Source organism: Marmota monax, unplaced genomic scaffold (assembly GCF_021218885.2).
Source record: "Marmota monax isolate L192 unplaced genomic scaffold, Marmota_monax_Labrador192_F-V1.1 WCK01_AAM20220418_F8-fsc00256, whole genome shotgun sequence".
NCBI classification, from domain to species: domain Eukaryota; kingdom Metazoa; phylum Chordata; class Mammalia; order Rodentia; family Sciuridae; genus Marmota; species Marmota monax.
This window is the reverse complement of record NW_026692286.1, coordinates 1,035,508-1,053,286: the sequence shown is the minus strand read 5'-3', so window position 1 is coordinate 1,053,286 and position 17,779 is coordinate 1,035,508. Positions and strand designations below refer to the sequence as shown.

Here is a 17,779-nt window from a genome sequence, read left to right as displayed (position 1 = left end):
TGAAAGATAAGAACTATTCTCATTTAAATATAACTGTAGTGACCCTGCACATTTTCCCAATGGTTTCCTAATATCTTTCCATAATAGCAGATCACATTTCTTCAGTTATTTTTGAAATATATTTTTATAGTTGTTCTATTTACATCAGAAACAGTCCCACATTGCGTTTAGTTAATATGTCTCTGAGGTCATTTTTATATATAAATATTAATATATGAAATTTATAATTTATTAAACCAGGTCGTTTGTTCTTTTGAACGTATTGTATTCTACATTTACTTGATTGTATCTTAATGATATATTTATATATAACATGTTCATTTAGTCCTCTATATTTCCTATGGACTGATTGTTAGATTTAGTGCCTTGTTAAGATTTTAGAGTCTTAAGAAATTTAAAGAATAGTTTGTACATGATACTGTTCATTTCCTATTACATCACATCAGCAGGCACATATGTTTGCTTGTCTTTATTCTAGTAATGTTTTGATCAGTGTGTTCAGGTATTATAAGCCTGATTCATCTGTCGTATAGTTTCCTATTAGGCATCTTACCTAATGTTTTTAGCAGCCATTGATGACTGTTGCCTAGATTAATCTAATAATTTCTTTTGCGTTTATCATCTAGAATTCTTATACCTCATCAACCATTTGATTTCTATGAAGTGAGAAAAGCTGAATTATTTTCCTTTATTTACCAGCTTTCCAATCTTGGGTTGTTTTCCTAGCATGCCAAATTAGTTTCTTTTCCTTTTTTCTTTCTTCCCTTTCTTGTTCCTCCTCCTCCTCCTCCTCCTCCTCCTCCTCCTCCTCCTCCTCCTCCTCCTCCTCTTCTTCTTCTTCTTCTTTTTTTTTTTTTAGTACTGGAACCCAGAGGCACTCTACCACTGAGTTACACCTCTAGCCCATTTTATTTTATTTTTTTTAGTTGTGTAACAATAATTTATTTATTTCCCCCTTTTTACTGGTGCATTATAATTATGCATAACAGTAGGATTTGTTATAATATATTCATACATGATCAAAATAAAAAGTATAATTTGATCAGTTTCATTCCCTAGTACGTCCCCTTTTCTTTGCCTCCCTCCTACTGATCCCCTCTTCTATTCTACTGTTCTTCTGTTTTTCTTTAATTTGTTCTAATTAGTTCTACATGACAGTAGAATGTATTTTGACACATTGTACACATAATGGGGTACAACTTCTCATTCCTCTGGCTGTACATGGTGCAGAGTCATACCAGCAATGTAATCATACATGTAATGTATATAGGGTAATAATGTCTGTCTCATTCTACCATTCTTCCCATCCCCATAGTCCCACCCCTCCTCTCACTCCCCTCTGCACAATCCAGATACTCCATGCCTAATAGAGAAAAAAGTAGGCCCAAATCTTCATCATGTCGGATTAGGCTCGACTTCCTTAGCAAGACTCCTAAAACACAAGAAATAAAATCAAGAATTAATAAATGAGATGGACTGAAACTTAAAAACTTCTTCTCAGCAAAAGAAATAATCAATGAGGTGAAGTGAGAGCCTACATTTTGGGACCAAATTTTTGCCACATATACATCATATAGAGCACTAATCTCCAGGATATATAAAGAACTCCAAAAACTTAACACCAAAAAAACAAACAACCCAATCAATAAACTGACACTTCTCAGGGGCAACAGTATTTCCTCTGCTTGAATCCCGAGTTAGGGAGTGAGAAGGAATGCAGCCTCTCTCCAGTCTGTTATCTTGGATCTGACCCCCTTTTTATTTTTTATTTTGAGACAGAATCTCACTAAATTGCCCAAACAGGCTTGGAACTTTTGATGTTCTTGCCTGAGCCACCTGAGTTTCTGAGATTGCCGGCATGCACTGTGCCTGGTTCCAGTGAATTTATTTTGCGTTTTTATCATTGTAACTTGGAGATGTCAACATTTTTGGTATATTTCAGCCATTGCAGTTGTGATTGTTTTTAATGATGAAATTGTTCTATCTTTGGCCAGTTGGCTCCTATGTTCTTTTGACATTATTTCAGTAGTGTCCTTGCTTTCTGGTGTGACAGTATATTCTAGGCTTATTTTGTGCATTTCCTATCAGACTTAAAATCAGCCATTTTTCCAGGAAGCACTATCTTCTGTTAGAGGGAAATGTTACCTTTTTAAAAAAATATTTATATTTTAGATTTAGTGGGACACAATATCTTTATTTTATTTTTATGTGGTGCTGAGGATCCAACACAGTGCCTCATGCATGCCAGGTGAGCGCGCTACTACTTGAGCCATATCTCCAGCCCCATTGTTACCTTTTTTTTAAAAAAAGTACAATTTATTGAAGAATGGAAGAGGGAACCCCATAGCAGGTTTTTCCCCAGGGAAATGTTTTTATAGAACGTACTTGGGTGCTGTATGGGCTCATTTGTACTGATTTGATCAATACTTTTAGACAAAATGTTTTTGTTTTTGATAGATAAAAATATATCATGAATATGTACTAAGGTTCATAATTTGTGTTTAAAGTTAAGAAGTTTTACTCTTCGTTTGTTCTTGGCAATTGTTTTCTCTTACAAGAAAATTTTTGTTCCTAAACACATTAATGGTGCTATGTATGTTCTAAAATATAGTTTTGAAATAAAAAATGTAGATTATTCTAATAATTTGTTATTGAATACTATTTAGTGTTTCTTGTTTTTTTTTTTCTTCAAATATAGGCAAATCCATGTAACTTCATGTCCTTCCCTGTCTTAGATAAAACATATCATACTATATATATTGTTCTGCATCTTACATTTTTACTTTATGTCCTATAGGTCACTCCATATAACTGCCTCATTGCATTGTACTGCTATATATTATTTGTGAATGTGCTATAGTTTATTCAACCTGTTGATAAACATTTGGGCATTTGCAGCCATTTGATATTGCAAATAGAGCTATAGTAAATAGCCTATATGTATGTTATTTCATAGTTTTGTTTATCTTTGTGATAGGATTCTAGAGTATAAGCTTTATTTTGCTTTCTCTTGTCATGGTGATGGCATGTTGATGGGGATGGGAGTTGGGGAACAGATCATTAAAAAATGAAATATACTTGTCTTAGTCTGCTCAGGCTGCTATAATAAAACCACATTAGTGGTAGCTTATAAACACAAAAACATTTTTCACAGTTCTAGAGGCTGGAAAGTCCAAGATCAAGGTGCATGCAAATTTGATGTCTAAAGAGGGCCCACTTTCTGACTTATAAATAGTGCCTTCTTGTCCTCACTTGGGAGTGGCAAGGTAGTTCTGTGGACCTCTTTTATAAGGGCATGAAGTAATTTGAAGAAGTACTTATAGGAAGTTTTACTTTATCTTCCTATCTATCTTTTCATATCATTTCATTGCTTATTAATACCTGATACATTATTTTTAGAAAAAAATAACATTTTGAGGAGAATTGTAGGTAAAATTACATTATTTTTCTCTTTCTTTTTTTAAACCTCTTATTATACTGTCTTACCCATTCTGATATTGACCAGATAACTTGGTAAGTTTAAATCACTCAACATTTTTATTGATTTGTTGCGGTTGGTCCATTACCTTCAAGATTTTAGGCAATATTACCAAATGTTAAAATCCTTACAAACTAGCATGTTATAACAGTCTTAATTATAATAAGCAAATCTTCTTGTTAATTGGTCCTTAGCCTTCTTATATATTATCTCTGTGTTTTTGCATCCTCCACTCTGTGCATCTTGGTTTCTTTACTAATAACTCCTACTCCACTTTTGATTTTTAAAGCAATTTTATCTCCTGTTGTAAAACCTAATTTAAAAGTAAAATCTAAACTAAAAAGAGATATTCTTATTGTTTTTGGCAGAAATCATGTAGTCTTTTTTCAACTTATCTGTGCCATCTTCATTTAACTATATCTCAGTGTTGGAACATTTTTCACTTTTATTACTCCATTGCTATAGCAATCAGTGAGGCTTGAAGGTTAAAATTTTTTGTCTTTTCTATTTACTTTTAAGAGAGTATCTATATTTGTACTTTGTTGATTTTTATACTCACGTGTTTAATATCTTATTCCTAGTTGAAATCTTCTTTTTATGAGATTAGGTAATCAAGAGTGCATTGAATTTTTTGTGTGTTTCAAAATCTTGCTAACATTCAATTGAAATTTTGATGTGTTGTAATGTTGCTTGTTGGTATTTCATTTTTTCTTGTTTAGGTTCGAAATGTTCTTAACGATGCAGTGGATTTGCTGGAATTCCGTGATAGAGTCATTAAAGCATCTTTGAACTATGCACACTTAGTTGTTTCAACGTCTCTTCAATGTTATGTGTTCTCGTAAGCATCTTGCATTTCTTAAAAATTCAGTTATGTCTGTGATGATAAATTTTTTTTTAGTTTTTTTTTGTAGGTGGACACAATATCTTTATTTATTTATTTATTTATTTTAATTTTTATGTGGTGCTGAGAATTGAACCCAGTGCCTCAAGCATGCTAGGCGAGCGCGTTACCACTTGAGCCACATCCCCAGCCCCCATGATGATAAATTTATTTTCAAATTTTCAAATCATTATTGTTTGGCTTAAACTTAATTTTTCTCAAAACCTCACCTGTCCTGAGCTTATCTCAAACCAGGAAGTGAGAAAAAGTGAGCAATGAATGAACAGTGAAAATATATCTAATAAAGTATGTACATCAAATGTTAATGATCACTTTTATAATAGGAAATACCTTCTCTGAGATAGTGTTCACTCTTAGTTTCAAGGAATTTATTGTATATATGTTTTTCAAAACTTAGAGCTTAGAAGCACCTGATAAATGATGGGAAAAGGAACCATCCATTTACTATAAGAGGGGACAGCTAGCATCCTGATAACAGATTTATTTAGTAAGGATACAATATCATAGCCCAGGGTAATCATGGATGTTTGTATTGATGGCCCAGAATTGTCCAAAAATGATGGATTAAAGGAAATCTATTCAGTATATTCTGTATTGGAAGGCAGGGAATGATTCAATAAACATTTCTAGGAAACTTGCATGAAAAACTTAAAAGGACATACTGTTAAACATACAACTGGTTTTCTGGAAATAAACAAACCTGAATTGCAGTTTTGATGATTTCCATGATGTAAAAATATTTCCACCAGGACCAATTTTAAGCTACAATGTGATTTCATGGAGAGCAAAGTTGAAAGGAGATGAAGAATAGCAAACCATTATATTTGTAGTATTGCTGCCATACAGATAAAACATAAATAATTTCAGGTGCAAAGATAATAGTAAAAGATAATAAAATAACCTAGAAGTGATATTTTGAATATTTATTACCTTTGTTTTTAATATAATTTACTTGATAGTAAGTCTATAAAATTTCATTTTACATCCCAATTTTATTTAATTTTTTTTCTGATTTAAAAAATTCTTGAAAATTTAGCAACTGGTCCAATCTGACTATACTTTACCTCCAATTGAGTCCTCAACTATCCAGAAAACTTGTGTAACCACTATGATACTTTCAAGGGTTGTGAATACTTAAGGATTTAAGAAAACATTTTAAAAAACATTGTGCTTGTATTTATAATAGAGATCTTTTTATTTTGAGTTTCTTTGTTGTTTGAAGAAAACATGGTGTGATTATAGTTTAATTATTGACTATAAAATTGAGGATAGAGAATATATGTCTTTCTCATCAGAACCCAGCATGTGGTATAGGTACTTATAAATATTTTGAATGAATGAATGAATGAATTGAAACATGTATAGTATTTTCTTGGAATCCTAAAGCCCAGTAATACACAAAACAAAGGTATTAATTTAATTGACAACTGCTGTATTTTTTAGAAATCCTTACTTTCTCTGTGTAAATCTGCTGCTAATCAGAATCTGCAACTCAGGAAAACAGCCAAGTCTGGAATAATGAAATAGGAGAAACAGGAGAGTGAATAAAGAAATAATCAGTTCACTTTTATATGAATTTTTCTTCTTAAATGATAGGAAGAACAATAATAATTCGGGAAAAGTAAAAAAAAATACAAAATTAAAACTTGAAATATGGGAAAAGGATTATAGAACATGGGAAAAATCTTATAATCACTTAATACAGTTATTTAAATAATTTTTATTGGGTTGAGAAAAATAGAGATCTTTTTAGTTTGAGTTTCTTTGTTGTTTGAAGAAAACTAGGGCTCTCCATTGCCCTAAAAAAGGTATTTATTCTACTAGTTACAACAGACAGAGCATAACATTTGAATCTGTAGGATTCCTTTCATTAGGTCTTACTCATATTAGAGAGTTTGCTTTTAAAAATACCAAAATTTGGGCTGGAGATATGATAGAGTAATAGAGCACTTGCATAGTCAGTGCAAGGGCCTGGGTTGGATACCTAGCATCATTTTCTTACCTTCCCCAAAGCAAAGTAAAATACAGCTCCTATTTATTTATTCTTTGTCATTTCAATTTTCTTATATTACCTAATATGTGGCAAAACATATTAGGTAATATGTTTAACCTTGTCTCCTGTCTGGTTGTCAACATAGTATTGTTATAAAATATTTATTAAAATGAAATACCAGGGAGCAATAGTAGAAATGAGGAGGTCTTGGGACCTATCATCACCAAAAAGTTTCATTAAATTAAAAAAACCTACTCATATTTTAGGTAATAATAGGTATAATTTATTGAGAAATTTTTATCTTTTATGTTTAATGTTAGTATTATTCCCATTTCATGAAAGCTAAAGGACACAGTGATTAAGTAGCTTATTCTTAGTATTCTTTAATTCATGTATTGTAGTACCTGCAGTAGGTATTTGTTGAGTGTCTGCTGTGTGTTAGTTGCAAGGGAGAGAGAGTCTCCTTTCTAGTTGGGGATACAGTCTAATTGCAGGTACAGAACGAATAATTTCAGAGCAATATTCTACATACCTTAATAGAAGTACAAATAAAGTTACTGTGAAACTAAAATCACTATTTAAAATGAGTGCCTGTATATTTAAAAGAGTATTTTAAATGTTAATTTAGTATTTTAAATGTTAATAATGTTCCTTTTATCTGTCTTTTAGTACAAAGAACTGGAATACACCACTTATATTTGATCTTAAAGAAGGAACTGTTAGTTTAATTCTACAGGCAGAAAGGTAATTTGTTTATTATGTTTACCTATTGGATTTAGGGTTAAAATATTTCACGTAGGGGCAAAGCAGTCTTTAAAGCATCCTACTTATATAACAATATACTACTTATTTGGAATAGATTTGTTTATATTATAGGTTTAAAAATTAGAAGCAATAAATATGCTTTTTAGATAAGAAGTCCTGAAACTTTTTAGTCTCAACATTTTTTTTACATTTTTAAAAAAATAATTGAGGGTTATATGTAGGTTATATTTCAGCATTTTCTGTATTAAAAATTAAAACTGAACAAGAAGGAGAGAGGAAGGATGGGAAAGGGGAAAACATGGAATGAATTTAACAAAATCATGTTACATGAACATATAAATATACCAAAGGGAATTTCACCTTTGTGTATATATAGAAAGTACCAATCAAAAGTAAATAAATAAAGGAACAAAAGAAAGATTAGTAGAATAGAGGAAGTGGGAACAAGGGGAGGGTGAAGGGGAGGAAAAGTGGAAGGAATGGGGATTAAAATCAAATTCCTTGGATATATGAGTGTTGTCAAAATGAACCTGACTACTGTGTGTAACTATAATGCTTTAATAAAAAAAGGAAAAATAATTAAAACTGACAAGTTTTAAAAGTATTGATTTATTTTAAATGTTGAGTTCATTATAACTGAACATTGGAGTAATGATATGAGAGAATGGGAGTGAATCAGGCAAATAATTATGAAATAGTTTGAACCTCATGGTTTCTCTATTTTCTATTCTCCCCCCCCCCCCCTCTCTCTCTCTCTCTTGTACTGGTGATTGAACCCAGGGGCACTTAACAACTGAGCTACATCCCCAGCCCTATTTTGTATTTTATTTAGAGACAGGGTCTCACTGAGTTGCTTAGTGCCTTGCCATTGCTGAGGCTGGCTTTGAACTCAACAATCCTCCGGTCTTAGCCTCCTGAGCTGCTGGGATTACAGGCATGTGCCACTCTGCCTGCTTCCTTTCTCTTTTCTTTCTTTGTTTTTCTTTTCCTTTCTTTCTTCTCCATTTCTTTCCTTCTTCTTCTCTTTTGTTCTTTTCTCTTTTTTAAAAAAGATGGACACAATATCTTTATCTTATTTGTTTTTATGTGGTACTGAGGATCAATCCCAGTACCTCATGTGTGTGAGGCAAGGGCTCTACCACTAAGCTATAACCCCAGCCCCTATTCTTTTCTCTTTTACTCTTTTCTTTTCCTTCTTCCTTTCCTTCCCTTCCCTTTCCTTTCTTTTCTCTCTCTGTCTTTCCCTCCCTTCCCCTCTTGCTGAAGATTGAACCCAGGGATTTGCTCATGCTAAGGACACACTCTGCCTCTGAAGTACACCCCAGGCATAACTTTGTTTTAAAATATTGGTTGAAATTCATTGATTTCATAACCCACTGCTGGGCTGTGACCTGAAGTTTGAAAAATAATATTCTCTACAAAGACACTGAACTGTGTAAAAGACTAAGGAACTTGAGACCAGTTAACTAGAGTAAATTAGGAATAGATATTACTCCAGGAACCTGCAGTTTTCTGTGAAAACTATCAGTCTGTCGTGTACAGTGATATCCTACTAAAACAAAAAATAGACTTAGAAAAGCTACTCAATAAAACCTGGAATAAAATATGGAAATATAATTGACATTTACCTAAAATACTTTTACAGTGAAACAATGCACTTTATTCCTTATCCTTTTATTCATCACCTAGGCAGCTCTTAATCGTGTTTCTTATCAGGTTTTCTAGCCCACAGCTTTTTATAAATAGAAAACTAGAAGAAAGTGCTGATGAGCTGTTAAAGGCTGGCACAATGACAGGAAGAAAAGTGACTGCCTGGCAAGGGAATATAGAGAAAACTAAAATTACAGAACTGTGCAGCTGAGAGTATAATTATTCTGAGCAACAACAGATTCTCATGAGTATCAAAGCTATCATTTTGTTACTGAAGAATATAGTCATCATACTGATGATATTGAGTGATGAAGAAAATGTTATGTTAAATTTTACATCTGTTTAATGAAATTGAAATGTATGATTCATTTATTAATTATAAATTTTTAAAACAAGTCATTTTTGCCATTTAAAAGTTAAGATGTCAGCATCTAAAAACAATATTTCTGAAATGATTTTTACTTCAAGAGTTTCAAATAAATTTATTTATTACACATTGTTTATAAGTATATTTATTAGATGTTTTCTTTGTAAAAGCATATATTAATGGTATAAATAATTAAGTAAAGAATATTTTAGTTACCCCCTACCATTGGTCTTATTTATGCCGTTAGAGATGTTAGCCCAAAGAAACAGGGTATTTACTTAAAAGTTAAAAGCTAGTCTTCTATTTAGAAAAGAAAAAATTTTAAATATATGTAAATATATATAAAAATTTTAGAATATATACACAAAGAATATATACTAATATAATGTGTCACTTTGTCAAGATCAACAAACATTGTTTTCATACACTAATGGGTATGGCCATATACTGATATGCAAAGAAAACTGCTTCAATTAACTGTTACCTGTCATTCCTTAGGTATTAATTTAGTTGAAGTGTGTACATAATAATTAGTAATTCCTGAATAATTAGAATAATTAGTAATTCCTGAATCAATAAATAGTTCTGAATCAAGGATATTGAGACCCTGAACATTTTTTTTAACAATAATGTTGTCAACACAAAGTAAAAGCCTCACCAATTTAGTTGTATGTGTACAAATCAATATTACCTTTCAAAAGGAAGTTTAACAGTTACATTTTAATTTTGAAACAATTTATGTATATTTTTAGTTGTTGGTAGACCTATATTTTATTCATTTATTTATCTGTGGTGCTGAGAGTCAAACCCAGTGCCTCATATATGCGGGGCAAGCACTCTGCCACAGAGCCACAATCCCGGCCCACATATTAAATTTTTAAAAGTATATATCCTTTGATCCAGTAATTATGCTTCTAGAAGCTATATACGAATTAAGTAGAATAGATATACAGAGATGTATACACACTATAGACACTCGCTAAAACAGTTAATTTAATTTGAAATTAATATCCATCACAAAAAGTGAGTTAAGAAGTAATTATGAAAATGTATCCATATTTTTTTTGCCATAGTTATCTCTGTAAAGGTAAGTCACAAGAAGTCTTTTGTTTTCTCTTTATTGTTTTAATTATTTCTTACAATGTTTATCCTTTTTCAAAGGAAAAATGTAGCAGCCATAAAATAGTTATATAAGCCAATAAAATATTGCACAGAGCCCTATGCCTTAATATTAACTGTCAACATAGCAAATGAATCTGAAACCCTGTTGTAAAAAATGTGTAAGGTTTATATGTGAATATATATTAATGATTGGCATATGATTTTAAAGTCAGAGAAGCATCTTTACTTTGTATTGTTATTATTATTTAGATTTTATTATTTGGATTTTATTATTTAGATTTAGATTTTTGCAAAGGAGATATATATATATATATATATATATTTTTTTTTTTTTTTTTTTTTTTTTTTTAATTTTTTTTTTGATACTGGGAATTTAACTCAGGGACTCTTAACCACTGAACTGTATCCCCAGCCCCCAGTGTTTTCACTTTTGAGACAGGTTCTCACTAAGTTGCTTAGGGCCTTGCTAAGTTGCTAAGACTGACTTTAAATTTGTAATCCTCCTGCCTCAGCTTCCTGAGCTGCTGGGATTACATGTCTGGGCTAGGATAAATTATTCTTTAATATAAAATGAAAATATAGTATCTTCCTCTCTGAGAACATATTTTTATTCTTTATTTTTTAGACATTTTCTTCTTGTAGATGGTGGTGGTATCTATTTATATTCCTATGAAGGGCGCTTCATTTCTTCTCCAAAATTTCCTGGAATGAGAACAGATATTCTTAATGCACAGACTGTGTCTCTGAGTAATGATACTATAGCAATAAAAGACAAAGCTGATGAAAAAAGTAAGTACATCTTATAATTTTCCACAGCCAGTTTCCATGAAATTTGTTAATGCTATAAAATTTTCATAAATTAACTTGCATTTTCTTATCTATTAATATGTTAACTTTATGTGACAGTCATAAACTTCGTGATTTGTTCTAAATTTGAATTACATAAGAACTAAAGTTGTTATATCATACCCAATTGATAGAACACATACATATTGTTATAACAACCAAGATTGGTGGTAAGAAATAAATCTTTATTCAATGGCTATTGGTAGAGTTTTAATTAAAGATTGTGATCTTAAAATGTGTATTAATTTTTTAATATTCCTGTTTTCTTCATTTGGTAACAGAGTGAATATTGTACTTCATTATACCATTTGTTGTTTTTACATGTTTTAAAATTAAGTTAATGAAGTCAGGCACAGTGGCCCACAACTGTGATCACAGTTGGGAGGCTGAGACAGGAGGATAGCAAGTTCAAGGGCAGCCTCACCATTTAGCAAGACCCTGTCTCAAAAAAAAAAAAAAAAAAAAAAGTGGGGAGAAGGGGACTTTTACTATATCACTCAATGGTTAATCACCTCTGGGTTTAATCCCTGGCATCAAAAAGTAAAAAATCTAAGTTAATAAAGTGGAAGAAAGGTATGAATAAAATTTCTATTAAAACCTTGGCCAGTTTAGTATTTATAAATAACTTTGTTAAGTGATTTGGAATTTCATAGTACAATGAAACCATTTTATTTAATTTTTTTAAAATTTTTTAAATTGATTTTATTATTATTTTTTTATTATTAGTTGTTCAAAACATTACAAAGCTCTTGACATATCATATTTCATACATTTGATTCAAGCAGATTATGAACTCCCATTTTTACCCCGTATACATATTGCAGATTCACATCGTTTCCACATCCACTTTTTTACATACTGCCATACTAGTGTCTGTTGTATTCTGCTGCTCTTCCTATCCTCTACTATCCCCCTTCCCCCCCATCTTCTCTCTCTACCCCATCTACTGTAATTCATTTCTCTCTCTTGTTTTTTTTTCCCCTTTCCCCTCACTTCCTCTTATATGTAATTTTGTATAACAATGAGGGTCTCCTTCCTTTACCATGCAGTTTCCCTTCTCTCTCTCTTCCCCCCCCCCAACCCTATTTAATGGTGATCTTCTTCTCATGTTCTTCCTCCCTATTCTATTCTTAGTTGCTCTACTTATATCAAAGATGACATTTGGCATTTGTGAAACCATTTTATTAAGGTATCACTGTATTAAAGATTCAATTATCTGGCAGATGTTACAGAATTCTTACTGTGGGCCAAATACTTTTTTTTTTTTTTAAGATATAAAAAGGAACAGATAGTTTATTATATGTTTGTTTATTTTCTACACTATCTATCTACACATGCTGTGAAGCAAACTAATGTAAAGTGAGGGATTGGGACATTCTGGAAATGAGGAAGGGGAATGACTATAGGAAAGATTCTGAGATGAGAATGCTTGGCATGTTAAAAGGAATTGCCAGAAGGCCATGTAATTGGGTGACCATGAAAGAGTAGCAAGAGATGAGGACAGAGAGAGAGGCAAGAACCAGATCACATAGAGACTGGACTATGGTAAGGATATAAGCATACAGGAAACTGGGGAAGTAAGCCTTTTTATCTTATAGGCTTTTGCCCTAGTTAAGTGAGATGGAAGAGAAAAAACAGGGAGGAAGTTTTGAAGGGGTTTGTAAATCAGTAGTTCTGTTTTTGTCATGATATGTTTAAATGCTTCATAGACATCACGCAGAGATGGAAGTAAACCAATAAATGCAGAAAAAGCATTTGACAAAAATAGAGAAACCTTTAATGTTCAAAATACTAGAAAAACTAGGGGTAATAGGAACATACTTCAACACTATAAAAGCTATCTATGCTAAACCCAAGGCCAACATCATTCTAATGGAAAAAAATTGAAAACATTCCCTCTAAAAACTGGAACAAGACAAGAATGCCTTCTTTTACCACTTTTATTCAACACAGTCCTGGAAACTCTAGCCAGAGCAATCAGACAGATAAAAGAAATTAAAGAGATACAAAAAGGAAAAGAAGAACTCAAACTATCCCTATTTGCCAATGACATGATTCTATATCTAGAAGACCCAAAAAATTCTACCAGAAAACTTCTGGAACTCACAAATGAATTTAGCAAAGTAGCAGAAAATAAAGCTAACATTCCTATACATCATTTGCATTCCTGTACATCAGTGATGAATCTACTAAAAGAGAAATTAGGAAAATTACCCAATTCATAATAGCCTAAAAAAGAAAATAAAATATTTGGGAATCTAATAAAAGAGGTGAGAGACCTCTACAATAAAAACTATAAAACACTAAAGAAAGAAATTGAAGAAGATCTTAGAAGCTAGAAAGTTCTCTCATGCTCTTAGATAGGCAGAATTAACATTCTTGAAATGGCCTTACTGCCAAAAGCGCTATACAGATTTAATGTATTAAAATTCCAATGACGTTCTTCATAGAAATAGAAAAAGCAATCATAAAATTCATTTGGAAAAGTAAGAGGCCCAAAATAGCCAAAGCAAGAAAGGTTAAACAGGAGACATCACAATACCAGACCTTAAATTATACTACACAGCTATAATAAGAAAAACAGCATGATATTGGCACCAAAGCTGACACATAGACCAATGGTGCAGAATAGATGACACAGAGACAAACCGACATAAATATAGTCAGGTCTTTCTAGACAAATGCACCATAAGCATACATTGGAGAAAAGATAGCTTCTTCAACTAATATTGCTAGGAACACAGGAAATCCATATGTAGCAAAATGAAATTAAACCCCTATCTCTAACCCTGCACAAAAATTAACTCAAGTGGATCAAAGACTTAGGAACTAGAACACAGACCCTGGGCCTAATAGAAGAGAAAGTAGGCCCAATTCTCCAACATGTTGACTTAGGAACTGACTTCCTTAACAAGACTCCTAAAGTGCAAGAAGTAAAATTAAGATTTAACAAATGGGATGGAATCAAAACTAAAAAGCCTTTTTACAGCAAAGGCAACAATCAACAACCTGAACAGAGAACCTACAGAATGGGAGCAAATCTTTACCACATGTACCTCAGATGGAGCATTAATCTCCAAGTTATGTAAAGAACAAAAAACTCAACACCAATAAAACAAATAATACAATCAATAAATGGACTAAGGAACTGAACAGACACTTCACAGAAGAAGAAATACAATTGATCAACAAACATATGGAAAAATGTTCATTATCTCTAGCAATTAGAATACAAATACAATCTCACCGTGGTCAGAATGGCAATTATCAAGAACACAAGCAACAATAAATGTTGATGAGGATGTGGAGAAGAAGGCATACTCATACATTGCTGGTGGGACTGCAAATTGGTGCCACCATCATTGAAAGTGGTATGGAGATTCTTTAGAAAACTTGGAATGGAACCACCATTTGACCCAGGTATGTCACTCCTTGGTTTATACGCAAAGGTCTTAAAATCAGCATATGATCAGCAGTGATGCAAACACTAAGGTATGGAACCAAACTAGGTGCCCTTCAACAGATGAAAGGATGAAGAAAATGTAGTATATATACACAATGGAATGTTACTAAGCCATAGAAAAGAATGAAATTATGTCATTTTCCAGTAAATGGATGGATCTAGTACTATCATGCTATGTGAAATAAACCAATCCCAAAAGACCAAAGGCAGGATATCTTCTCTGATACGTGAATGCTAACTCATAATAAGGGGTTAGTTGTAGGGAAGAATAGAAGTACTTTGCATTAGACAAAGGGGAATGAAGGGAAGGGAGGGAGAATGGGAATAGGAAAAATAGTAGAATGAATTGGACATTACTATCCTATTTGCACTTATGATTACACTACCAATGTAATTCCACATCATGTACAAACATAAGAATGAGAAGTTATATTTCATATATGTATAAAATGTCAAAATACATTCTACTATCATGTATAACTAATATGAACAAATAAAAAAGAGAAAGAAATGAAAAGTAAACAACAGGGTAAATAAGTACACGGCTCAGGAGAGAAGTTGGGTGTAGTGATTTAAATGTAGAAGTTACTGGTATACTCCTAGTGCTTAAAGCCTTGGCACAGAATGAAATCACCTGGGAAAAAGTGTATATAGAGAAAGAAACCAAGTACTGACTGAGCACATTGATATTAAAGACAAGTAAGAGAAAGAGGAGCTAGTGAGATAAGAGGAAAACCAGGAGGGTGAATAATCTCTAAATCCTAGTATACAACTATTAAATAGCCGTTTCTCTTTTTTAATGCATGTTGTAAAACATTGTCTGTTACTGTTAACACTTTACTAAAAAAATCTAACTTGAGTGTTTAGTTCCGGCCATGGAAGATGAAACTAAGGAGCTAGGAAACTATCCCACTTTTTAATTTTCAGTATTTTCAGGTAGTATCACCTCTCATACTCTAAAATAGAGTAATTCTAGCTATTTAGGCTTTCTTTGAAAGAGGACATTTGGTAGTTGATTTGTTTTTAAACAACTTCATTTCTGGCTAAAAACTTTTAATAAAGTATGTGTATTTCCAACTGAATATAAGCTTGTTTTTTCTATAATCAATTTACATACAAAACATGTTTTACTACTACTATTTTTTTTTCAATACTGGTGATCAAACCCAGGGCCTTATACATGCTCGTCAAGCACACTACTGCTTATCTACATCCCAAGTCCTTTGTAATTTAAATTTTATTTTGATGCAGAGTCTAACTAAATTGTTGAAATTGGCCTCCAACTTGCTGTCCTCCTGCATCAGTCACCTGAGTTTCTGGAATTACAGGTGTGCACTATTGCACTTAGCTTGTATTTCATTAGTCTTTATTCTTCTGATAATTCATAAAATTTTAGAGCTAGAGGAATTATGAACATTTCCAGAAATATATATATATTTATATGCCAATAATTATTTATATAAAGTTTGATTGTTAAGCTATTGACTATTAAGCTATAACTATTTTAGTTATGCAGTTAGTTCTATTTTGCTGTAAACAGAAAATCACAAAGACTAAAATAAAATTATTGTAGAACATGAATAAAATGAGAGGGAAGGGCTGGGGTTGCGGCTCAGCAGTAATGTGCTTGCTTAGCACGTGTGAGGCCCTGGGTTCGATTCTCAGCACCACATAAAAACAGGTAAACGAAATAAAAGTATTGTGTCCAACTACAGCTAAAAAATAAATTTAAAAAAAAAGTTAGAAAATTGAGAGGGAAAATATTTTCCTATTTTGGCTAAGTAATATTATGTTTACTATTCTAATAATAGTAAACATAATTGAAGTACCTGGCATCTTTAACGTGTAGAGGGAGCCATCTACATGTGATATCAATGGTTTCTTCTTAATTTGAGAGCTCCTTTATAGTTAGGTTTCTTGGGTCAAGTATAGTACTCTACATTGTAATAAGTGCTCAATAAGTAGATGTTGGTAACTTTGAATGTCTCTTTGAGTGATTAAGTACTAGAATTACTGCTTTTACCTTCCTTCTTTCCCCCCATCTACCTTGCAGAGATATGCTTTGATATTAGTGTGGGTAATTATTAGAAAGATGTCTGGGTGTGTGGGAGTGGAAATTAGGGAGCAGTTGTTTATGTCTAGAAGCAACTCTTAGCTCCCAGCTCCTTAGTTGTTCCCTCTGCCAGTTTCTGTTATATGTGAACATTGAAACACAGGTCTAACCTCCCATAGATCAGATCTACTTACAGTTGAGGGAAAAAGTAGATGAGTTCATCCACATATACCTAGCTCTATATAATATGTACAGTTAGAAAAAGGATAGAAGGCTTTTTTAAAACATTATTCATTTGTATAGCTATGAAAATAATTGGCTTTAGCCAAGCCCAAAGTACTTTTTAAAATGGAAGACAATTTTTTTCTAATTTTTCTTTATGTGTTTAATTAAGATCTCTGCTATAGTATTTTTTTCATTTTTCTCAACATAATTGACAATCTTAGAATATAACTAAATATTGTAATGGGATTTTCTCTGTGAATATAGCCAGTAACCAACCTCAAACTTAACATCCTATGGCGTTCTACAAGCTAATAATTTATTAAAAATATGGTCTTCTTGAATTAAATATGCTTTATATATATTATTATATGTATCTCAAAACCACTGTCATGTTTGAGAGTAGGAGAAACTTTGGTGAAACAGAAAAGGGAATAGAGGCAGCATTTGTTTCAGGCTTCTTCAGAACATCATAGAAAGGTTGGAATTGGAGATAGAGAACTTGGAAATCAGGAACGGGTCCTTATCCCCAGGTGTTGAAGATTAAACACCCGAGAAACACCCAAGCAAACATAGAAAGCAAGTCTTACTTAAGAAAGAGGCAGGTACAGAGACAGCAGAGAAGGGGGCCCATAGCTGAGAATTTGGGGGAGGGGATGGTCTTGTCTCATTTATAAATCCCAGAATCCCTGTTTTAATCCCAGCTTAAGGAGCAGGAGCACAGGGGTAATCACTTGTGCATTCCCAGAGGTGTTAGCAACCCATGGGGCAGAGAAGGGGAAAGTTAGCTGTTAGCAACCCATTTCCTTTTCTTTGATAGCCAACCCTCATTTTTCTAAGATCATTTATTATCTAGCTGACTACTTGTCTTTTGCCCCTATCTCAGAATGCTATAATCTTCAGTCTTATTCCTATCTCC

At 32.4% G+C, this 17,779-nt stretch overlaps 1 protein-coding gene across 5 annotated transcripts in view; it reads left to right on the top strand.

Moving 5' to 3' along the window:
- Ift80 (intraflagellar transport 80) overlaps nt 1-17,779 on the top strand; it is a 140,902-nt gene that overhangs the window by 78,289 nt on the left and 44,834 nt on the right. For all 5 annotated transcript variants that reach the window (XM_058578329.1, XM_058578330.1, XM_058578327.1 and 2 more), the window contains 3 exons: nt 4,198-4,316; nt 7,042-7,116; nt 10,902-11,065. In XM_058578329.1, the coding sequence (XP_058434312.1) occupies nt 4,198-4,316; nt 7,042-7,116; nt 10,902-11,065 (358 nt within the window). The remainder of the gene's footprint in view (nt 1-4,197; nt 4,317-7,041; nt 7,117-10,901; nt 11,066-17,779) is intronic.